The sequence below is a fragment of the Sus scrofa genome, chromosome 9 (assembly GCF_000003025.6).
Source record: "Sus scrofa isolate TJ Tabasco breed Duroc chromosome 9, Sscrofa11.1, whole genome shotgun sequence".
NCBI classification, from domain to species: domain Eukaryota; kingdom Metazoa; phylum Chordata; class Mammalia; order Artiodactyla; family Suidae; genus Sus; species Sus scrofa.
The window spans coordinates 136,150,720-136,177,086 of NC_010451.4; the positions used below are offsets into that span (position 1 = coordinate 136,150,720).

The 26,367-nt window shown below is 38.3% G+C and overlaps 1 protein-coding gene across 1 annotated transcript in view; it reads right to left on the bottom strand.

Annotated features, from left to right (window-relative positions):
* The window catches only part of ZPBP (zona pellucida binding protein), an 81,616-nt gene that overhangs the window by 45,591 nt on the left and 9,658 nt on the right, over positions 1–26,367 (bottom strand). Inside the window, 3 exon segments of the mRNA NM_214106.1 lie at positions 13,240–13,458; positions 19,985–20,134; positions 25,514–25,639. Of these exon segments, the coding sequence (NP_999271.1) occupies positions 13,240–13,458; positions 19,985–20,134; positions 25,514–25,639 (495 nt within the window).

Genomic DNA, 26,367 nt, shown 5'->3' on the forward strand with positions numbered 1-26,367 from the left:
TATCTGTGAATGCATGTACTACTCATTCGACAAGTAATTATCAGGAATCTACAACATACGGAGTTATTCTACGTGTCTGAGACACATAAAGTGATCAAAATCTACAAACTCCCTGACTTTTTAGAAACTGTATTCTAATGCAGAAAACTAGAATAAACAATAATAATACATACAAACAATACACAAAAATCATTACAGAAACATATTGTGAGAGCTCCCACTGTGGCACAGCAGAAACAAATCTGAAGAGTGACCATGAGGTTGTGGGTTCGATCCCGGCCTTACTCAGAGGGTTAAGGATCTGGCATTGCCGTGAGCTGTGGTGTAGGATGTAGACGACCTGGTGTTGCTGTGGCTGTGATGTAGGCCAGCAGCTGCAGCTCCAATTCGATCCCTAGCCTGGGAAGTTCCATATGCCGTGGGTGCGGCCCTAAAAAAAAAAGAAAAGAAACATGTCGTGTGATACGGTGATAAATACCAGAAAGGAAAGAGTAAGGAAAGCTACAACCTACAAAACTAACCTTCAAGAGGGAGAGAGAAATTAAGACTCTCCTAAATAACCAAGAGCTAAGCGGTTTGTTACCCCTAGACCTGCCTGGCAAGAAGTGAGCAGGGAATCCTGCAGGTGAAGTGAAAGGACACTAGATGGTAACGTGCAGCTGTACGATGAGAAACAACGACCTCAACAATGGTAAACACATGGGCTATGACCAAAGCTGCTATTACTATCAGATCAGATTGCAACACAAACTTTTCTGCATATGATTTAAGAGTCTTCATATACTTAAGAAAAAAACACCAGTCTAAAATCTAGTATGATTGTAACTTTGGTTTGTAACTCCACGCTTTGTTCTCTATATAAGCTAGGGGACTAATTCATTTAAAATAATAATTAATTTATATTTGGAGGTGAAGAATTTATAAAGCAGCTATCTTCTATCAACAACAACTGAAAGAGGTGGTAATACAGATGTTTAAGTAGAGTTTTCATCTGGTATAGAAGTTCAGTTGGCATAAATTCAGATTAGCATGTTATAAAATTAGGATGTTAAATGTAATTCCCACAGGAACAACAAAGAAAATAACTATAGGATATACAAAACAGAACGTGAGAAAGATTTAAACATCTAACTATAAAAAGTCAACTAAACAAAAAGACTATAATGAAGAAAATGAGGAACAATGCAGCTTTAAAGTATAAGGAAAACAAATAGCAAAGTGGCATAGGTAACTCCTGCATTATCAATAATCGCCTTTAAAGTAAATTGATCAAATTCTCAAACTGAAAGATAGAGATTGAAGAATGAATTAAAATTATCTAAATATACACTGTCTTTAGGAGACTGGCTTCAGATACAAAAACAAAAATACACGAAAGGATGGAAAAAGATGTTCCACGGAAATAGTAACCAAAACAGAACAAGGGTCACTACACTAATAAGATATAAAACAGACCTAAAATCAAGAAAGGGTGTAAGAGACATATAAAGGTATTACATATTAATAAAAGGCTCAAAATAACAAGAAAATGCAGAACTTACATTTACATACCTGAGACCATAAAAATTTTTGAAGCAAAAATTAATAGAAATCAAAAGAGAAATACATAGTTCTACAATAATATTTGAAAAATTCAATACCTCACCATAGTGGACAAAACAGTCAGACAGAAGGTAAATAAGAAAATAGAATACTTAACAGCACCAGGATCAGGTCACGTCAAGGGAGAATTTTACAATTATAAGAATTATAAGAAGAATTATAAGAATTATAAGAATTATAAGAATTATAAGAAGAATTAATGCGAATCCTCTCAAACACTACCAAAAAGTTGAAGAGGAGGTAACAGTTCTAAATATATCCTTTGGATGCAAAAACCAGGCAAAGATACTCTAAGAAAAGAAAACTATGGATTAATATCCCTAATTAACACTGATGCAAAACTCCTCATAAAATACTAGCAAACCCAGCTCAGGAACTTATTAACACGATTATGTACCCTGAGCACATGGGATTTAGTGCCAGAATATTAAAAAATCAATTGGAGTTTCAGGGTGTCTTATCTTATGTATAAGTCTTTAAGCCATTTTGAGTTTATTTTTGGGCATGGTGTGAGGGTGTGTTCTAGTTTCATTGATTTGCATGCAGCTGTCCCGTTTTCCCAGCACTGCTTGCTATTTTCTATTATTACCCATTTTCTATTATTACCTCCTTTGTCGAAGATTAATTTTCTATTATTACCTCCTTTGTCGAAGATTAATTGACCATAGGTCTCTGGGTTCATTTCTGGTTCTCTATTCTGTTCCATTGGTCTATGTCTGCTTTGGTACCAGAAGCACACTGTCTTGATTACTGTAGATTTGTAATATTGTCTCAAGTCTGAGGAGTTATTCCTCCTGCATTTCCTTTTTTTCCTCAGGATTGCTTTGGCAATTCTGAGTCTTTTGTGGTTCCATATAAATTTTTGTATTGTTTGTTCTAGTTCTGTGAAAAATGTCATGGGTAATTTGATAGGGATTGCATTAAATCTGTAGATTGCTTTGGGTAGTATGGCCATTTTTACAACCCAGGAACATGGAATATCTTTCCATTTCTTTGAATCCTCTTTAATTTCCTTGATTAGTGTTTTACAGGTCTCAGCATATAAGTCTTTCACCTCCTTGGACAGGTTTGTTCCTAAGTATTTTATATTTTTGGTGCAATTTTAAAAGGTATTGTATTTCTGTATTCCTTTTCTAATATTTCACTGAGAGTATACAGAAATGTGACTGATTTCTGAATGTTAATCTTATATCCTGCTGCTTTGCTGAACTTGTTGATCAGTTCAGGTAGTTTCTGGGTTGAGTCCTTGAAACTATATATAGTATCATGTCATCTGCATACAGTGACAATTTTACCTCTTCTCTGCTAATCTGGATACATTTATTCCTTTTGTTTGTCTGACTGCTGTGGCTAGGACTTTCAATACTATGTTGAATAAAAGTGGTGAGAGTGGGCATGCTTGTCTTGTTCCAGATTTTAGTGGTAAGGCTTTCAGCTTTTCTCCATTGAGTATTTTTTTTTTTTATCATGAATGGATGTTGGACTTCTCAAATGCTTTTTCTGTATCTAGTGATATGATAATAAGGTTTTTCGCTTTTCTTTTGTTAATGTGGTGGGTGACATTGTTTTGTGCATGATGAACCATCCCGGTGAACCTGGGATGAATCCCACTTGGTCGTAGTGTATGATCTTTTTGATATGTTGTTGAATTTGGTTGCCTAAAATTTTGTTGATAATTTTCGAATCTATGTTCATTAAATATATTTGACTATAATTTTATTCTTTGGTAGTGCCACTGTCTGGTTTTGGTATTAGGGTGATGGTGGCATCACAGAATGTCTTTGGGAGTGTTCCTTTTTCTTCAATCTTTGGAAAGGTTTGAGAAGGATGGGTATAAGTTCTTCTTTGTATGTTTGGTAGAATCTGCCTGCAAAACCTTCTCTGACATCAACTGTATAAATGTTTTCTTAGGTTAAAAAACAAAAAAACAAAACCAAAAATAAATTAATAGGACCTAATCAAACTTACAAGCTTTTGCACAGCAAGGGAAATCATAGAAAAAGACAACCTATGGAACTGGTAAAAATGTTTTCAAATGAGGCAAACGACAAGGGCTCTTAATCTCCAAAATATACAAACATCTCATAAAACTCAACAGCAAAAGAGCAAACATCCCAATCAAAAAACGGGCGAAAAATCTATATAGACATTTCTCCAAAGAAGACATTGATGGCCAATAGGCACATTTGTTCAACATCACTAGTTACTAGAGAAATGCAAATCAAAACTACAATGAGGTACCACCTCACACCTGTCCGAATGGCCATCACGAATAAATCCACAAATAACAAATGCTGTTGTTGGGAATGTAAACTGGTACAACCACTATGGAAAACAGTATGGAGGTACCTCAGACAACTAAATATAGAGCTACAACATGATCCAGCAATCTCACTCCAGGGCATATATCCAGACAAAACTTTCATGAAAAAGATACATGCACCGCTATGTTCATTGCAGCATTTTTCACAATAGCCAAGACATGTAAACAATGTAAATGTCCAACAACAGATGAATGGATTAAGAAGATGTGGTACATATACTCAATGGAATATTATTCCACCATAAAAATAATGCCATTTGCAGAAACATGGATGGAACTGGAGATTCTCATACTAAGTGAAGTCAATAAAAAAGAGAAAGACAAATACCATATGATTTCACTTATATCTAGAATCTAATATACGGCACAAACGAACCTATCTACAGAAAAGAAACAAACTCACGGACATGGAGAACAGACTTGTGGTTGCCAAGGAGGAGGGGGAGGGAATAGGATGGACTGGGAGTTTGGGGTTAATAGATGCAAACTACTGCATTTGGAGTGGAGAAGCAATGAGATCCTGCTCTACAGCACAGGGAACTATATCCAGTCACTTGAGATGGAACACAACGGAGGATAATGTGAGAAAAAGAATGTGTGTGTATATACCTATATATGTATGACTGGGTCACTGTGCTGTATATCAGAAATTGACAGCACACTGTTAATCAACTATAATAAAAATGTTTTAAAAAATCAATTGGTAACTCCTGCTGTGGCACAGTTGGTCAATGATCCAGCTTTTCTCTGTGGAGGCACCAGTTCAATTTTCAGCCAGATGCAGTAGGTGAAGGAACGGTATTACAGCAGCTGGGGTGTAGGTCACAACTCTTGCTCAGACTCCATCCCTGGCCCAGGAGCTTCCATAAGCTGTGGTGTGGCCTAAAAAGAAAAAAAATAAATAAATCACTATGATACAACACATTAAAAGAATGAAGGTGGGAAAAAACCCATAGGAATATCTCATTTGAGGCAGGAAAAAAAGTAGTTTACAAAATCGAACATCCTTCATAGAAAAAAAGCTAAAAAACATAGGAATAGGAGGAGAAAAACACAACATCATAAAAGCCATATATTCAAAATCCACATCTAACATACATTCAGTGGTTAAAGACTGAAAGCGCCTGCTCAAAAAACAAGAAACAAGCAAGAATGTGCACTTTTGCCATTTCTTCTCAACATAGTAATGGTCGTTCCAGCCACTACATTGTGGCAAGAAAATGAAGTAAGAAGTACCCAAATTGAAAAAGTAGGAAAATTATTCCTGTTCATAGGTGATATCATCTCATATGCAAGCATTAAGATTCCACGAACAAAACTGTATTAAAATTCCATAAATAAATTCAGGAACTTTGCGAAATACAAAGTCAATACACAAATCAGTTGTATTTCTATACACTACAATGGATAGCCTGAAAAGAAAATAATTGAAACAATTCCATTTACAGTAAACACAAAGAATAAAATACTTAAGAATTAACTAACCAAGAAGGTGAAAGACTTATACCATGAAGACTACAAAGTACTGCTGGAATAAATTAAAGAGGACATAAATAAATAGACATGCATCCCACGTTTACAGACTGGAGACTTAATATTGTTAAAACGTCAATACTATACAAAGCAATCCATAGATTGAATGCAATAAATTTAAACATCCCCAACTATATTTTCTGCGTAAATATAAACATCCACCTTAAAATTCATGTGGCATCACAAGGGAATTCACATAGCCAAAACGGTCTGGAAGAAAGAATAAAGCTAGAAATCATAAATGATTTCAAAATTTACTATAAAGCTGCAGTAGCCAAAACAGTGTGTTATTGGCATAAAGACAGAAATACAGACCAATAGATGATACAGACCAAAAATAAGCCTGCACGTATGATTTTTGACAAGGATGTCAAGACTATTCAATGGGGAAATGACAGTCTTTTCAATAAATGCTGCTGGGAAAAACTGGATATCCACATGCAAAAGGATAAATCTGGGTCCATACATGTAAATTAACTCAAAATGGATCAAAGATCTAAAAGTAAGAACTAAAACTAAAACATTCTTAGGAGAAAACTAATGGCGAAAGCTTCACAGCATTGGATTTGGCAACAATTTCTCAGATATGTCACCAAAGGTGCAAGCAACAAAAGAAAAAATAGCCAAGTGGACTTCATGAAAAAAAATCTTGAAGTATGAATCAAAAGACAATATCCACAGAGTTAAATGGGAAGCTACAGAATTTGAAAAAAAAATAGTTCCAAATCACATATCAGATAAGGTATTAATATACAGAATATATAGAAAACTCCAAAAGCTCAATACCAAAGAACACAAACAACCAGACTAAAAAATGGGCAATGACCTTGAAAAGGCATTTCTCCAAAGAAGATGTACAAATGATGAATAAGCTTGGGAAAAGATGTTCAATGTAACTAATTATTATGGAAGTTCAAATCAAAACTATAATGAGATGCTACCATGTATCCATTAGGACGGTTACTATGGAAACCAAACAACATGACTTGTGTTTGTGAGGATGAGTGAATTGGAACCCTTGTGTACTGTTGGTTGGAAGGCAAAATGCAGCCACTGAGGAAAACAGTGTGGCAGTTCCTCAAACAAAATTAAAATAGAATTACTACATGATCTAGCAAATCCACTTCTGAGTACATTCTCAAAAGAGCTGAATGCAGGGTCTCTAAATAAGAGATATGTCTACACCTATAAACAGCATTATTCATACGGCTATCTGTTGAAGCGACCCAAGTGTTCTTCAGTGGGTGAGTGGGCACCAAAATGTTTTATATACATAGGATGAACTACCACTAATTCTTAAAAAGGAAGGGAATCCCTTTATATGCTACAACATGGATGAACCTCAAGGACATAACGTTAAGTGAAATAAGCCAGAAACAAAAATACTCTATGATTCCACTTATATGAGGTAGTTAGTCAAAATCCCAGAGATAGAAAGTAGAAAGATAAATGCCAAGGACTGCATGTGTAATAGGGATTTATGTTTAATATTCTAAGAATTCCAAGATGAAAGTGATGACAGTAGTTCCACACAAATGTATTTAATACAACTTAAATGTGAAGATTAATTTTATGTTATAAGTTATTTTGTTATACGTATTTTATGACAGTAAGAAAAATGGAAAAAAAATAAAAGAATTAAATCAGACTTTTCTTCAGAAACCATGCAAGCAAGAGGAGAGTACTATTAATGATTTTCAAGTAGTTCTTTTTTATTTCTTTTGTCTTTTTAGGGCCATACCTGTGGCATATGGAGGTTCCCAGGCTAGGGGTCGAATCGGAGCTGTAGCTGCCTGCCTATGTCACAGCCACAGCAACAAAGGATCCAAGCCATGTCTGACCTACACCACAGCTTATGGCAATGCCGGATCCTTAACCCACTGAGCAAGGCCAGGGATCGAACACACAACCTCATGATTACTAGTCAGGCTCGTTAACCACTGAGCCACAACAGGAACTCCAGTACTGTTAATGATTTTAAACACAGTAACGAAAGGAAAAAAGGGAGTTCTCTGGTGGCACTGGTGGCATAGCAGGTTAAGAATCTGTGTTCTCACTGCTGTGGTTCAGGTCACTGCTTATGGTGCAGGTTTGATCCCTGGCCTAGGAACTTCAAAATACTATGGGCACGGACAAAAAAAAAAAAAAAGAAGAAGAAGAAGAAAGAAGGAAGGAAGGAAAAAGGAAGGAAGAAAGAGGGAGGATGGAAGGAAGGGAGGGAGGGAGGAAGAAAACGCCACCAAACTAAATAAAGACTTTCTCAGAAAAACAAAAATTGAGAGAATCTGTCACCAGAAACTTAGACTTGTAAGAAATGTCAAAAGAAGTTCTTAAAGGAGGAAACCAACATACGACCAAAACTGGGATCTACATAAAGTAAGAGCTTTAAAAAAGGAATAAATAAAGGTAAGAGTAAGCCTGTTTTTTTTTTATTCTTAATTGATCTAACAGACAATATCTTGTTCAAAATAATAATATGAATAATGTATTAATTGATTAAAGCTTATGGACAAGCAAAAATAAATGACTACAGTTTTACAATGGAAGAGGAAAAATTTGCAAATTCAGTTATAAGTTACTTTTACTACCCATGAAATTGTACAGTGTTATTTGAACAATTTTATTAGTCATAAATGCATATTACAAACATAGGGCAACCACTTAAAGTAAAAAATGAATTATAATTGATATGCTAATATATCAGGAAACAAATGGAATCATATAGATGCTTGATTAACACCAGAGAAGGTAGAAGTGCAAGACAAAAAAGAAACAAAGAACAGTACAAATACAGTAACTGTTACTCCAGCTCCATCAATAATCATTTTTAACATCAATAGCTTAAAGACACCAATTAAAGGACAGAGACCATCAGAATGAATTTTTTAAAGACCTTACTATATCTTATCTACAAGAAACACACTTGTAGAAAGACACTGACAGACTAAAAATAAAGTGACTGAGAAGAACTTACCATGCTAACACTGGTCAAAAGAAAGCTGGAACAGCAACGTTAAGACAAAAGAGACCTCAGAGAAAGAGAAATTATCACAGGTAAAGATCTCAGTTTTCCAAGAAGAAATAAAGAACCTTAATGTGTCTGAGCCTTACAACACGGTGTCTACATTCATGAGACAAACACTGACAGAGCTAGAAGCAGCGACAGAACAACCCACAATATACAACTCCAGAAAGCAAAAACTCTGCAGGCCCAGCTGGCCTGAACTACACCATCAGTCCACTGGATCCAACTGCTAATGACAGAACGCCTCGTGCAACAATACAGACCCTTCTCCAGCGCACAGGGAGCATTCACCACGGCAGACCACATCCTTGACCATTAAACACAGTCTGGAGAATTTTTAAAAATAAAAAATACACAACGTATGCGCTCAGATGAAAATGAATTAAACTAGAAATCCATAACAGAAAGATTCTTGTAAAACCCCATAACACTTTGGACATCAAACAACAGACTATTATTAACACATGGGTCAAAGACGTCTCAAGAGAAATTTTAAAATATTTTCAACTAAATGAAAGCGAAAATAACAATTTACCAAAATTTGTGGGATTCAGTGAAGTCACCGTTTAAAGAAAAAAATCTGTAGTGTTGAATTCATAAATTAGAAAAGATGAAAAATATAAAATCAATAATTGAAGTTTCTACCTTTAGGAAAAATTTTTCAAAAGGACAAATTCAACAGGAGAAAACAGAAGAAAAGAGATATAAAAACTACAACAGAGGAGTTCCCATCATGGCTCAGCAGTTAATGAACCTGACTAGCATCCATGAGGACGTGGGTTCAATCCTTGGCCTCGCTCAGTGGGTTCAGGATCCGGCATTGCTGTGAGCTGTGGCTTAGGTCACAGATGCAGCATGGAGCGTGCACTGCTGTGGCTGTGGCATAGGCCAGCAGCTACAGCTCTGATTCGATCCCTAGCCTGGGAACCTCCATATGCCACGGATGCAGCCCTAAAAAGACAAAAAAAAAAAAACTAAAAAGAAATGAATAAAATTATAGGCAGAAAATCAGTCGACCAAACCAATGCAAGCAAACTAGGAGAAAGAAGGAAATAATACAGAGTAGAGTAGACATAAACAAAACGGAGAATAGAAAAAAATAGAGAAACTCAAGGAAAATACAACTGGTTCTTTGAAAAGATCAACAAAATTGACAAATACTTAGATTAAGAAAAAAAGAGAAATTAGAGGACATTACTACCTAATCCAACATTCATAAATAAAAAGGACTGTGGAGTTCCCGTCGTGGCTCAGTGGGTAACGAATCCAACTAGGAACCGTGAGGTTACGGGTTCCATCCCTAGCCTTGCTCAGTGGGTTAAGGATCCAGCATTGCCGTGAGCTGTGGTGTAGGTCACAGACACGGCCCGGATCCTGCGTTGCTGTGGCTCTGGTGTAGGCCGGCGGCTACAGCTCTGATTAGACACCTAGCCTGGGAACCCCATATGCGGCGGGTGCGGCCCTAGAAAAGGCAAAAAGACAAATAAATAAATAAAAATAAATAAAAAGGATTGTAATATTAGGCACAATTGTGTGCCAAAAACTAGATAACCTAGATGAAAATATAAATTATCTAAACTTACTCAAGAGGAAATACAAAACATAAACAAGCATGTAACAAGAGATAAAATCAGTAATCGACGAACTTCCAATAAAGAAAATCCAGGATCCAGTGGCTTCAGTGGTGAATTCTATCAAATATTAAAGATTTTAGAAAATGCTTTTCAATCTTCCAAGAGAATAGGAGAGGAAGGGACACGTCCTAAAAACTCTTTTCATTAAGCTAGCATTACCCTGATATTAAGGGCAAACAATTACATCACATGAAAAGGAAACTCAGGGCCAGTATCCATTATGAATGCAAATAGTCTCAATAATATAATTACAAATAATTCCAGCAGCATACCATAAATATGCAGAAAAAATAGATCTATATTTATAGTATATAAATATTTATACACACACACACTCACACAACCTGGCCAAGTGAAATATATCACAGGATGCAAGCACTGTTCACCTTACAGAATCAAAATTTATAACACACAACATTCACAGAAGGAAAAAAAATATGACCATCAAATTTCATTTGATACAGAAGAAACATCTGACAAAAGCTAACACATTTTCATGATAAAAGCACTCAAACTAGGATTAAAGATTTAAATGCAAAACCTCAACCACAAAACTCCACCAAGAAGACACAGGGGAAAAGCTCCTCCACAGTGGGGCTGGTAATGACTTTATGACACCCAAAGCGCAGGCAATGAAAGCAAAAACAAACAAGTGGGACGACACACAACTAAAAAAAGCTTTGTCACAGCAAAAGAAAACAACTGACAAACTGAAAAAACAACCTAGAGGATGGCAGAAAATATTCGATAATCAAATGTTTGATAAGACGATAATATCCAAAATATACATAGGGAACTCATACAAATTCAAAAGCAAAACCCGAATAATCCAATTCAAAGTGGGAAAGGACCTGAAGACACTGTTGTTTCTAAGAAGGTATTCGAACAGCCGACAGGTGTGCGAAAGTGCTCGACATTACAAATCACCAGGAAAATTCTAATCAAAACCATGAAACATCACCCCATACCTGCTAGGATGATCATCGTGCAGAAGATAAGAGAGACGACTGTCGAGAATGTGGAGAAGAGGGAAGCCTTGTACAGCATCAGTGGGAATACAAATCGGCAGAGCTACTATACCGAGGGAGTATACAGGAGGGAGGGGCCCCCAAAAGTTAAAAAGAATACAACTATCACATGATCCAGCAAGTCCTGGATATACATCTGACGGAAATGAAATCACTGTCGCATAGAAATATCTGTACCCCCATGTTCACTGAAGTATTATTCACAATAGCTAAGACAGAGAAACAACCTAAGTGTCAGACAAATGAAGGATAAACGAAATACATGAGTGCACCTATGTTTATGCACACGATGGAATATTATTCAGCCACGAAGGAAATTCTGCCATGTATGACAAGGTAGATGAACTTTCAGCATATTTGGTCAAGCGAAATTAAGTCAGAGAAAGACACATACTGTGTGATCTCATCTGCATATGGAATCTGAAAAAACGGAACTCCCAGCAAAAGAGGCCAGATTAGTGACTGCCAGGGGCAGGGGCAGGGGGTGGGGGTGGGGATGAAGGAAGGAGGATAAAGGGCACAACCAACAAGTCCGGGACGGGACACAGAGCCAGGCGAGCACAGGCAGCAGCACTCTACTGTATACTCCGAAGTTGCTGAAAGAGTAGACTGTAAAAGTTCTCAGTGCAGAAGTAAACAAATACATTTGTAACTCGGTGAGAGGACACGTGTTTATCCTCATAAGGAAATCACCTTGCAATACGTCACATCCCTAGGCTGTACAGTTGAAACTTCCATATTGTTATATGTCAGCTCTATCTCAATAAGGCTAGGGAAAAAATCAGAACTGGACAAAGGACTGAAATAGACGTTTCTCCAAAAAGTATGTACAGATGTTCAAGGAGCACATGAAAAGACGCTCAATATCATCGGCTGTTACAGAAATGCAATCAACGTCCACAACGGCCCGTTTCTGTTGAAAATAACCTCTTTGCCCTTATGCACTCAAGTACACTTTCAGGTTTTCTAAACAGTATTAGGTGCCTATTAATAGCACCTATTAGGAAGTTCCCCTTGGGGCTCAGTGGTTAACGAACCCAACTAGGATCCATGAGGATGCGGGTTCCATCCCTGGCCTTGCTCAGTCGGTTAAGGATCTGGCGTTGCCGTGAGCTGTGGTGTAAGTCACAGACACAGCTGGGATCCCGTGTGGCTGTGGCTGTGGCTGTGGTGTAGGCCGGCGGCTATAGCTCCGATTGGACCCCTAGCCTGGGAACCTCCACATGACATGGGTGCGACCCTAAAAAGCAAAAAACAAAAAATAAAAAAATAGCACCTATTAAATACACCAGGTACAAAGACCCCAAAACTTAAGAATGCTAAGAGCATGTCTTTGATGAGCTAAAGAAAGAACCTACCTTTTACAATTTGTCTAAAGGGCTGGAGAATGACTCAAAGTTTTTCCGGAAAAGAGAGAGAGAGTAAGGAAGATAAAAGACAGTGAAAATGGAGTTGAACGCCTCTTGTTCTCTCCCTTGTAAGCACCACACCTCTCACTTGTGCCTAAACGTTCACTCCTAGATGGTCAGGAAAGAGAGAAGGGAATCCCAGAGAAATGAGGAAGTGTAAGCAAACACTGACGGCAGAGGAGTCGAGGACAGAGAAAGGAAGGCAGGAAGGAGAGAGCACACGGCACCCTCTGAGATGAGAAATGCCCCGGGGACCCGGGCAGACACACACGCTGACTCCTGAACTTGTGCAGAGCAGGCCCTTCATACATCTGATGCCCTCGGATATGAAGTCCAATTCTTGACGTTCCAGAAAATACTGGGTTTCTACTCAGCATCATCAGGCAAGGCACACCGATCTATTAAAACGGTCCCTCTAGTCTAAACTGTTAACCTGTCTTATCATATAATAACATATTATCACAGCAATGTTTAAGTCATTTGGGAATCCAAACTTTTCACTTAGTACACGAATCAGCAGAATTTTATGTGGGGGCTACTACAATTAATAAGTGAAAATAAAGAATAAGAAAAATTCAGATTTATAACTTCACATTCTAAAAACGCTGCTAGTCACTCACAACAGGTATTTAAAGTTGCTTTTGCATTCTCAATTTGTTTTCTTTAAAGACCTGCGTATACTTACCTGAAAATGTAAAGAACAATTCATTTTGCAAACCAGCTCTTTGCATTTTAACACGATGGCATTCGGACTTGAGCAGGGAAACTTCACACGAAAGGTCAAGAACTAACTTGCTTAAAATCTGAAGAAGTTTCTTCTCAAAAGAAATATTGTAGATGCTATTGCAGGGAGCCGCGTGGTATCGAGCGGTGAACTGGTAATAATAGCGGGGCTCACGATAAGCTGCAAAAATTAAAGAGAGTAACACAGGTTATGTTATTCGAACAACTCAAATACACTTCACCTATCTAGGAGAAATCATTATTTGGAGTAAATCATTGTACAGCTGACCCTTGAACAAAGAAGGGTTAGGAATGCCAACCCCAGCCCGTGGATTCCCGGCAGAAAGCCCTGGAAGAAGCTGTAGTTGGCCCTGTTTACCCGAGTTCCTGTGTATCCAGGGTTCTGCATCCAGGGATACAGACTGTGTGGTGCTGGAGTCGTTACTACTGGAAAACATCCTTGCGTAAATGGGACCCACACAGTTCAACCCACGTTCTTCAACAGTCCACTGTGTATGTTGGTATACAGAGCTAAATATGCATTTCTTTTAATTTAACGAACACTTGTCTAGCTGTTACTGAGTGACAAGTGCTGTTACAGGCACTTTACAAACAGGAACTCACTTAGATCTCCTGAGATGATGAAAGGCTGGTATTGTCTTTAGATCCATCATGAGGAAATTGAGGGGTGCAGGGATTATGTCACATGCCAAGGGTCTATGCTGTCAAGGCTAAGATTTTACCCAGCAGCCTGGCCCAGAGCCCGTGCCCTTCCTCACTGTATTAGGCTGCCTCAATCTCAGGAACGAAACTTCTCTGAGTGTAAATATCATCTAGAAGAAACTGGCATCATATAATTACCAACTAATAGGCCCCCCCAAAAAAGTATGATTCTAACATAACTACAAGCTCTATTGAGTCACTTATAACATCTGAAATGGACAATATATTTTTCCCTTCCATTTCAAAATCTCACTGAAATGACATAAGAAATATAAAAATGATAAGAAATCCATAATACTAGAAATACTAGAAATCAGAAAATTTACCTTCTGTGACAGGTAGCTCTGTTGCTACTTTTGTTACTCGAGGGCCCCACACCTGCCTCTGACTTACCCGAGACATTCTCCAGTCACACGACAGTGGGGGCCGCCCTGGGCACCTCCCCACACACTCATTTAAACCAAAACGAAGCGCACAGACCAAGCTACTGTCAGCCATTGTTATTCAAGACCAGACAGCTTCCAATTACTGAGAAAATGAACAATTCCATTTACAAAACCACAGATTCCCCTAACCTGAGTTTGGGGAAATCTAGGAACACTAAGGAAAATCAAGAAAATGAAAAGGTAAGGAAAAATAATATAACAGAAAATTAATGTAGGAAGTATTCATTAAAAATCTTTTTGTATTAACCGGTAAAGATAGAAAGTATATCCAATAAAACTATTATAAAGCTATTGTAGAAGTGACAGTAAATAGGAAAAATGTCCTGTAAAAATTTTAAAAATACAAATATAAATATGGATATCCTAAAAATCGATTGAGGTCATAGACGAAAACAAGTTTATTTATTCATTTATTTTTGTCTTTTTAGGGCCGCACACGTGGCATGTGGAAGTTCCCAGGCTAGGGGTCTAATCGGAGCTGGAGCTGTCAGGCCAGCCTACATCACAGGAGGCCAGGGTGGGCTTCTCCAGTTTCTGCTCGTGCCATGTGCCTGCTGTTCCTACCATGTCCCCTCATCTTAGCCTTGAGTACAACTCTGCTGAGTCCCTCAAGTCCTTGCAGCAAATCCCTGCAACAGTGTACAAAATAAAGTCCTCACATGAAATTCAGAAGCTTTAAAAGAAAAAAAAAAAAAGATTTATATGGCTCCAGAAACACGAGAATGATAAAAAAAAAAAAAAAAAAAAAAAAGACATAAAAATCCACAGGAGCCGTTCTCAAAAGTTTTGGTCTCAGGATCTCTTTACATTCTTAATCACCGAGGACCAACAAAGAACTTTTATGTGAGCTGTACCTACTCATATTTACAACACTAGAAATGCAAACTGAAAAACTTTTAAAATGTTTCATTTTAAAATGATACAAAAACCCATCAAGCAGTAACATTAAAAAACACCTTTAGGAATAATAACACTCTTTTCAAAGAAATCATTGAGAAGAGTAGTATTGTTTTACATTTTGAAAAGCTCTTTAATGCCTGGCTTAATAGAAATCAGCTGAATTCTTATACTTGCTTGTGCAGTCACTAAGATGTGACATGTTGGTTTATTGCCTCGTAGAGACATGCAGTTGGCTGGAAAGAGAACACGTTGACAGTCTTTTCAGGTAATTGTGGAGGGTTGTTCCACAGTAGTTTACTCTCTAAAACTGTCAATCTCAACACAGTGAAAACAGTAAACAGTATCACAGTATAATCATAGAAGGAGCTTTCACCTTACTGACCCTCTGAAAGGGGCTCAGAAACATCCAGAAGTCCACAGTCCACAATTTGAAAACTACTGATGTATATTCAGAGTTAGAGTGTTTGTACTTACTAGAATTGACTAGAAAACAACTTAGAAAAACAGATTAAAAAAAATATAGAAAGCCTCCAAAGGAATAATAAACACAAAAAAAGCAGCTCAGCAGTAAGGAAAAGGCAGTCCTAACTGTGGCACTGCTTTCACACCCACTATACAAATAAAAGAGCAGTGACACCTATTTTGTGAGGTATATGGGTACAAACAGCTGTGTGTGTGGAGGGGTCTTTCTAGGGCTGTACCTGCGGCATATGGAGGTCCCCAGGCTAGGGGTCAAATTGGAGCTGTAGCTGACGGCCTATACCACAGCCACAGAAGCTCTGCATATGAACCATGTCTGTGACCTATGCCACAGCTCACAGCAACGCTGGATCCTGAACCCACTGAGCAAAGCCAGGGATTGAAGCTACATCCTCATGGCTACAAGTTGGGTTCTTTAACTGTTGAGCCATGACAGAGGCTCCATGTTTGCATGTATATTATAAAAATTTGAAAATAACAGAAGTACATCCCCAAAATATTAAAGAAAGTAATAAATTAAGAAAAGGAAACTAATACAAAAACAGGTAGATAAAGAACTTCACTTGGAAATACTGGAGATGGAAAGTAGTCCCTAAAACAGAAAACAAAGGTCACCAAAGTTAAAATAAAAAACAGAGTGGACAGACCAGCTAAATAGCAGACATCACATCTCTGAAGAGAGGTTAGATAAGCTGGACAATGGTACTCCAAAAACACATATTGAAGCCAAGTTAAAAGATATGGATGATAAACTAAGGAGCCCTAATAAGTAGGTTTAACTGGCATTCGAGAAATAAAAACAGAATAGTCAAGGGGCAAGATTCTTAGAGCTCATAAAGAAGTCAATGAAATCCAAGAATTATGTAAGCCACATTCTCTGATACAGAGAAATCAAAATCAAAATCAACAGTTAAAATCCCTCAAACATTTCTAAACAAAATACTAATAAATAGCAAATGGTATATCAAATAAAGTAAGGACTATTGTAACAGCATTTTAAAAATTACTGTAGGGGAGGAACTTTCTCTTTTTTTGCCTTTTAAGGGCCGCACCCAGGGCATTTGGAGGTTCCCAGGCTAGGGGTCAAATCAGAGCTACAGCTGCCTGCCTACACCACAGCCATAGCAACACGGGATCCGAGCCGCGTCTGCAACCTACACCACAGCTCACGGCAACGCCGGATCCTTAACCCACTGAGGGAGGCCAGGGATCGAACCTGCGTCCTCATGGATACTAGTCAGGTTCGTGAAATGCTGTGCGATGACAGGAACTCCTAGGAGTGGAACTTCTGATATTAGAGTTGAAGGACGGGCACAAACCCAGTCTCCAGGGAAATCAAGGGAGATTATTTTAAAAAATTTATAATCTCTGAATATGTTCCCAAGGACAAAGAAAAAATGAAAGCACATTTATTCAAGAAAATGTACTGCAAATCAGAAAGACGAGTGAGTGTCCGGTATCTGAATGCAGGTCTCCACCTCCTCCCCCAGCTCAGCTCGATGGAAACCCCACTCCGGACCGGAGCAGGCAAGGGCACAAGCCTCCTCCCCTCACCTTCCAGAACTGTCTGGAAGCTGCAAGTGAGTGCAAATGAGGTTCTCACCCACAGTGGCAGGTACGTGAGTTGGCACATTCTTTGTAGGCCAACTGGCAGAATTATCAAAATAACATTGTGAAAACCCTGTAGAAGATTTTACTTTACAGGTTCACCTCATGGAAACATTAACAATTTAACCTCTACGATACGAGAATACTGGTGTGTATTTAGACACAGACAGACGAGGGACTCACACACACAGAGAGACACCTACAGAGAAAAGGAGGGGAGGAGAGAGAGGGGGAAGGTGCTCCATGCACTGCTGTTTGAGGAAGGAAAAATCTGAAACAAAATGATCACCCACCGAGGAAGGTACAAATAAAATCTGGAATACTATGCAGCCATTAGAAAGAAAGTGGGTGCTGAAAATGAAACAGAATCAACTCCATGATGTAACAACAGAAACAGCAGGTTTGCAACATAAGAGCTCATTAAATGTTGTGTCATCCTGCTTGCATTAGTCTTACAGTGGCGCACAGTAGGACATCATAAAAGATAAAAAGACTAACTCTAGAACGAAAATCCCTAGACTCAAAACTGAGTCTCCCCACACTCTAACTGTGTGGTCTGAGCAGGTCACCCAGCCCATGCCAGGCCTCAGTCTCCTCATCTTGACAAAACAGAAAAATGCAGTACCTACTATATGAAATCACTGTAAAAAGTAAATACACTGAATATAAATAAAGCATTTCAAAAAAGCCTTAAAAATAAAGCAGTAGATGTGTTTTGCTGTTTTTATTATAATTACATGTAAAAACACAGCACTACTGGGCATATAATAAACGCTCAGTAAATACTGTCTATCATTTTCATTACTATTACAACAGCATTCATCCTTACGCACTGTTACACTACTCAGTTTATGTGAAAATACTCTTATGAGATTTTCAGATTATATTTGTTATAAATTATATAAATTACATGAAATAACATACAGCTATATCTATATCGTGTATTGTGGAAAAAAACCACATATCAAAAATTAAGGAGTTCCCGTCGTGGCGCAGTGGTTAACGAATCCGACTAGGAACCGTGAGGTTACGGGTTCAGTCCCTGCCCTTGCTCAGTGGGTTAAGGATCCGGCGTTGCCGTGAGCTGTGGTCTAGTTCGCAGACACAGCTCAGATCCAGTGTTGCTGTGGCTCTGGCATAGGCTTGGCATCTACAGCTCCGATTGGACCCCTAGCCTGGGAACCTCCATATGCTGTGGGAGCGGCCCAAGAAATAGCAAAAAGACAAAAAAAAAAAAAAAAAAAAATTAAGTGTAACTAATTACAAAGTTTAAACAAATTATTTGCCTAACAAAGTTAATAGAATTTCTCATAGAAATTACGTCTTTCTTTGGATATACGGGATCATGGGGGGATGGTTTTTTCCTTTTCTTTTTTTTTCTTTCTATAGCAACACCTGTGGCATACATAAATTCCTGGGCCAGGGGTCAAATCAGAGCTGCAGCTGCAGGCTTAAGTCACAGCCATGGCAACACTGGATCTGAGCCACATCAGTGACCTACACACAGCAGCCTGCAGCAATATCAGATCCTTAACCCAACAAGCGAGGCCAGGGATCAAAGCTACATCCTCATGGACAATATAACCTGCTGAGCCGCAATGGAAACTCCTGGGATAGTGTTTTTTAGTGACCAAAAATGATCAGGAAATCATTAATAATTCTACCATTTGTTATGTATTTCAGCCATGAAAACAATGGTATGTGTTTCCTATTGGCTTAAAATAACACAAATGTAGTACCTTACAGTTTGGGAGCTCAGAAGTCCAAAACGAGTCTTACCAGCCTAGAATCAAGGTACCCTCGCTCTAGAAGCTCTGGGGTCAGATCCACTTCTCAACCACCTTCAGGTTCCAGAGACAGGCTGCCTCTTCGGCTTGTGCCCCACCCCCACCCCATCTTCAAAGGAAACTGCCCCGCCCTCTCCTTCCACGGCCGTGTTTCCTTTTTCCGCCCTCGGCCCCCTTGCAGTCCTCCTAGAAGGACCCTGTGATGGTCCAGGTAATTCAGGACAGACTCATCTTCTCAAAACCCTTAATTACATCCGCAGAATCTGTGACTGGAGGGTAACATGTTCAAAAGCTCTGGAGGTTGGACATGGACAATGTTGAGACCCATCACCCTGGCTCCACACATGGGCCCCACCAGTGAAACGGAACAGCTGGGGCTGCTCTCCTGGCCACTCCACTACCAACGCAGCTCTCCAGTCTCAAACCTCGACAGATCAACCTGCTTTTAGAAAAGGGGACCTTTTTGTTTGGGGACATGATAGCACGCCATCAAGCACAATACTCAGAATGTAAACATAGCCGAGACCACAAAATCGTCACACTCTGAAAACGTGATTTCCATACCACCCCGTTTGTATTCATTGCCCAAAGTGATCTGTGCATGTCAACACCCCCCCCAAGAAAAAAGATCTTCCCTTAAAAAGTCCTTTGTAAAATAATTGAGACTCAAAATAACAACATCCCTTTAAAACAAACCAGTTAAAATATGCAAATATTCGAAAACATTAAGAAATGTTAAACTACAACGGAAATCCCTTCTTACCATATATAATATATTTCAGTTGAAGGTTTTTAACGACTTCTTCCACAGTAGGTTTATATTCCAGGAAGCAGGTGTAAACGCCACTCATGCTCTCCTCGAAGTTCTGGAACACAAGGCTTCCCGTGGAGGTTACCTGCGCAGTGCTGTTTTCTAAGAGAGGAACAGGACACAGTGAACAGGGGCTTAACGTACATGAGACTGAAATAAAACAACAAAGCATTTGCTGCAGAGAGAAAACCCATCAAAATTTACCTGCAGAATCATTAAAGGAGTCAGGGGCCTAAGCAGTGCATCTGGAGGTGTCGACAGTGGGTGCCAGGATGAACGTCTCAGGGTCAGAATTTCACCAACCAGATTCACCCAATGCGTAGCTGCCTAAGTGATAAGAGACTACCAGTGACACGTACATGACGTGCTCCTGGTCCGCTCGCTGGACTGACCTTGGGCACCATCAGATATTCGGTCACATATGCAATAGTACGTATACACATACTTTATTCATGAGTCCCACTCTCAGTAAGCACACAAACTATATCCCAAAGGAATGGAAGAGTGTGCCCAGCACAAAGGCTAACTCTGTGATCCATTACATATGATACTAGGAAAAGCTGGATTACAACCTTGAAGTTGCAGAAGAAAGACAATAGGCGATTGGACACTTGCCTAAAGTCACACAATCAGAACTGCAGTGCTGGGAGTGAGAACTGGCTTCACTTCCACAGGCATCATGACTTAGCTGTCACACTGGGAGAGAGCCATGCTGCATGATGGACAAGAAGCCTGGTCTTGAAGCATCAACAGCTGGATGGGAGGTATACCTTTCTTTCTCACAAACTGTGTGATCCTGGGGTAGTCACGTCATCTTTCTGAAGTCCAGTTCCCTCATTTGTACAACGAAGAATCATAACCTATGACAATGTACCTCATAGAATTGTTTTTGTGTAATAAGTACAATGAATGTTAATGACCTGAAAAGCTATAACATGTTAAGCAATCAAAGTTGTTATTCTGAAAGTTTATAACCATGGTTTTGCACTAGAAAAAAATCATTAGATATTAAAACTCACGTAATCATTTAACAAACCATGCATTGGAACTGAAAATATTATCTTAGTAAATAACTGCTCATCTTTTCCTATTTTAAGAAAATAATTTATTGCCTATAAATTTCAAGTTGAAATTTATTTCGAAGTAATGTATTGCTTCAAAAGAAGACAAAAGATGAATGTGCTTAGTGAAGAACTGCTCATTATTAATTTTTCTCACTAACAACCTCTTGGGGTTCTAGCACCCGCAAGGCCCTGTTTCAGCGACTGGGGAGAAAGGAACACATGACACGCCCGCCCTCGAGGAATTCACACAGAGCATCACGCCCTGACAGCGCCCGTTTCTACATCCCGGACGAAGCTGAACATGTGGTGCAAATTTAGACTACACTTCCACTGTATTGCCCATTTCTTCATGAATATTTTTTGACGAAAGAGTACACCTTTACCATAACATGCTGTCTCGTTTTTAACACAGATTAAAAGGTTTTTTAAGTTTTCTATGCATTTCAGCAGACACGGACAGATACACCACAGTAACATGATAAAAGGTGCCTACAAATGTAAAGAAATTTTAGAATATCACGTCAGCAGTGAGGCTCTGCACTCCCTGGCAATCATTTGAAACAGAAATTCCCAGGCCGGAGGCATCAATTAATAATAATACAAACACATATTTGAATGCCTCCTACAATGTTAAATATTATGACAGCCGGAAAATCTGTTATCACACAATTTGTAAGAAAGCATCCTCTGACCACCTTATCTGAAAAATGTTAAAAGCATCACACTTTGGAAAGATGTCCAGAGGAGTACCTTGCTCTCTCGCTGCCTCTGTTTTCTACGTATAAAATGGGTTAAACAGCTGTGCTTACTGCAAAGAGCTGCTGTGAAATTTAAATGATTCATACGTGTAAACTGCTTAGCACAGTATCTGACACATGATAAACTGTGTGTTTATTATTTTTAGAAAATTCAAAATAAAAACACTAAGGGAAAAATAAACTCACTGAATGCATCCATACATATATCTATATTTATATAGACATAAATATGTGCATTTACTCTATGTATGAATACACACACACACATATATATGAACTTGCGCGTGTGTAATTATACATATAGAAAATGCATAAAGAAAAGCTAAGGAATATATTTTAAAAGCTGAGGACAGTGTTTACCTGACAGGGGCTGGGGACAGATGAATGGGGATTTTTAAACATTTGGAAGGCTCAATGGTCTTGATAATGGTATATCTTGGCTTTTATAGCAAGTTCAAGGATATCTGTTTTATCGTGCTGCATAACATATATCTTATGCAGATTTGTATATATCAGATGCTTCATAATAAAAATAGTAAGGTAGAGTAAGGTATAATATATGATCTCATTTGCAGTTACAGGGTAAAGCTGAACATGTGTGTGTGTGGGGGGGGTAGGTGCTTACATATGCTTGTGTGATCATTTAGAAAAGTGGGAAAGTCACACACCAAAAAGCATTCATTCATCAAAACAGTGTCAGGGTTGGAGTCAGAGGTACACGTCTTATTGCAATAAAGAAAAAATACTGGGAGTTCCCATAGTGGCTCAGTGGTTAATGAACCGGACTAGAATCCATGAGGACACGGGATTGATCCCTGGCCTCCTTCAATGGGCTAAGGATCCGGCATTGCCATGAGCTGTGGTATAGGTTGCAGATGCAGCTCGGATCTGGCCTTGCTGTGGCTGTGGAATAGGCCAGCAGCTGTAGCTCCAATTCAGCCCATAGCCTGGGAACCTCCATGTGCCATGGGTGTGGCCCTAAAAAGACAAAAAGACAAAAAAAAAAAAAATACTGGAAGAGAGACAGAAGAATACCACAAGAGAGACGGGGCGGGGGGGGGTGGGTACCAAGCCGATCAATCTAAGACTTGGCCGGCCCCTACACTTAACAACTCATCCGAACAATCTGAGAATTTCTCTCCAAAGAAGAGTGCAGGTCCATAACTACACACCCCTTAGGGAACTATCTTTGGAATGTCCACAATTAAGGTAACTAAAGTCCAGAGAAGGTCTCTGTTTTTCAAGCTCTAAGGAAATTGGACATTTCCCAGGTCTTTCTGCAAGAACAATGACAGGACTGAGCTTGAACGCAGCAGGGAACTATGATGTGACACTGTACTGAAAACCAAACTAGAATCATGATGTCGGAATTCCAGGGTTGTCTGGAACTGTTTTTATAAATACAAAAGCATTGCATCAATATGCTTTCGTCCTTACCTGGAAATAGCTATGTTTCTGAACATCTATTTTCCATTATGAAAGTAAGTAAAATAAAATATCACTTTAAGGAATCAAAATTCACTTACATACTATACTCTGCAATTCAAACTGTAAGATCTGGCCTGGCATCTTAGAGAAAAATGTGTTTCACACTTCAGTTTCCAAATCAAAGGAGTAACAAATTACAACACAACAAGTGAACACTTAAATGCTTCTATTTTTGAACTCACAAGAGTTGTAGAATCAAATGTAAAATATATTTAATATACATGTGTGCATTATATACTGTGCTATCAGAGAGCAATAAAAATAAAATATGATTATGTTTTCAGTATCGGATCCCTTTACACGTGGCCCCTGTCACTGATTTATATTAACTGCCCAACCTCTTAGGGTTTACACACTGACCTCTGCTAATTCCTTCCTATGCGCTATACTGCAGTCAGGCAGAGCTGACGGCTGCTCTTTGTACCCCTAATAGCTCAGCATGTATCATCCACCAACGAGTCTCCCACTAAGAGCTGAATAATTCACTCTGAAGACACACCACCCAACTCAAGAGTGGAGAAACTCTTTAAACCTGCAGCATTTTAGAGTCAACGTAAAATATTATGGTAATGTACAACTGAAATTGTTCATCTCTATTAAATATGAATTAAAAATATTTCAGAATAAATATTTCCCATGAATGTTTCTTCACAGGAAAATCATATGTTGCTTTCCTCTGTCCAAGTCCACAACATAAACCTGTAGGTTTTCACCCACAAGCATTATCCGAAATACCAATAAGGGGAGGGAGGGAGGAAAGGAAGAGGAAGGAAGAGAGAGTGGCGGAGAGAAGAGAGAGAGAAAGAAAACCTGGTGAATAGAGTAAGAAAGAAAAACTTCCTCAGGAGGTAACGCAAAAAAGGTGCTTCCTTGAGCAGATATTTAGGATGAAAATTGTTCTACAAATTTTCATCAAGGCTGAAAACAAAATCAGCTTTTATTATCATTATTATTATTATTATTATTATTATTATTATTATTTGTCTTTTTGCCTTTTTAGGGCCGCACCCACAGCATATGGAGGTTCCCAGGCTAGGGGTCAAATCGGAGCTGCAGCTGCCGGCCTGCACCACAGCCACAGCCATGCGGGATCTAAGCTGCATCTGCGACCCACACCACAGCTCATGGCAATGCCAGGTCCTTAACCCACTGATCAAGGCCAGGGATTGAACCTGCATCCTCATGGATGCTAGTCAGGTTCGTTAACCGCTGAGCCACGATGGGAACTCCAAAACCAGTTTTTTAACTATACTGCAAAAACAAATCAGCTTTTAGCAAATGAAAAATTATAATAAAAGTAAGACAGGCATCTCAAAATAATATAACAAGAAGCTAAAAGGAGAAAACGTTCATCAAGTCCGTCATACCAACAGTAATATCTATGTGGAAAAAAGTTATCTCATGAGAATAGTATCTTATTTTCTTAAAAATCTGCAGACTGTAAGGTTACTATTTAGATGTCTCAAGTCCATCTCCTCCTCTGGATAAAGACCCAAGTATTAAATTTCCTCTCTGTAAGCACAACGTCAATAATACATTATTCCACAACTACTGCCAATCCATGCTGTACATTTAAAAGTATGTTTTTAATACTAATATACTGAATGTTAAATTCAGCATTTTTTTCTCAAAATGGATAATAGTATTTAAGCTTAATTCAAATAGAATCCATATTGTTTGGTCAGGATTTTGGACAGAATGAAATATAAGACCAAAAAATACATAAAATCATAACTACTAATAAAGTCTCAAGTTTTCCCTACATGGGGCTGCATAAAACAAGCAAGACCATAGTTATAAATCTAGAGCTCAAAGTGCTCCTTTGTATTTTTAACAAAAACCAGAATCATATTTACTTCTTCACACATTCTTTGCTAACAAAAGACTAGCTGAAGTAATCAAAATGACTTTATGAACTTCACCAAAAAAAGGAACTTTTTTGAAATCTGAATGCTTCGCAACGTCTCCAGTTTAGTCACCCAGTGTATCTCTGTGTCAAATTAAGATCTGTGGAAATGGTCACTCCACCTGCACTGTTGGATTCTAACTCCAAAAAGACATCCCCACAGGAAGAAGAAGTGAGCTGACACTTGTATATGAGATACAAATATTCTTTTTGTTCTGAGTACATTTCACACATTTTTAGTTTGACAACTGAAACAGAATCCTACCTGAAACGATTTTTCCTTTTGGCCCATGCCACTGGAATGATGGGTCTACCAGTTCAAAATTCCGCAGCCGCTGGGTTACACATAACACATGTGGACTCTTTTGATGGAGCATAACATATACTTTCACTGAAAACACAATATTAAAATGTTCCAATAATATTTTATGTTCATTTATGCTCTATAATGGCTTACATTTCTGTAGTTTCAGTTACATGTTTTCATAAGGTTTCTTTGGGTTATTGCTATTACTAGATGAGACTAAATTTCATTGCATTACATATAACTAACATTCAAAAATATACACATTTTATTTGGGATTATGAGCGTATCTCAGTATAATGCATTGGTCTTTTTATTCAGAGTTCATACACACTAACTTATTCTATTCTCAGAAAAAATAAATTTTTGGCCATGTCCATGGCACACAAAAGTCCCCCAGCAAAGGATCAAATCTGTGCTATAGTAGTGACCCTAGCCATAGCAGTGACAATGCTGGATCCTTAACCACTAAGCTATCAGAGAACTCGTCAGAAAATTATTTTAATTATGGAGTATTAAGAGAATTCTATATCTAGACTTAATCTGTTTTGCAAAAGATCAAATCTCAAAGAAATTTACAGGATAAATTCTGTTTAGATAAGGGGAATAATACATTATTCACAATGACACAACACAATATACTGATTTAAAAATTATAAATATGATTAAAAATTGACAAATATTGATGGATTTTAATTATTAAGCATTTTCCCCACTTGTTTTAAAATTCAAAGAATATTGCTCATTAAACAAGCAAAAGTAATATTCTCTATGAAATACAAAAGGAACACAGTAAAGAGTCAATTGTTTTGAAT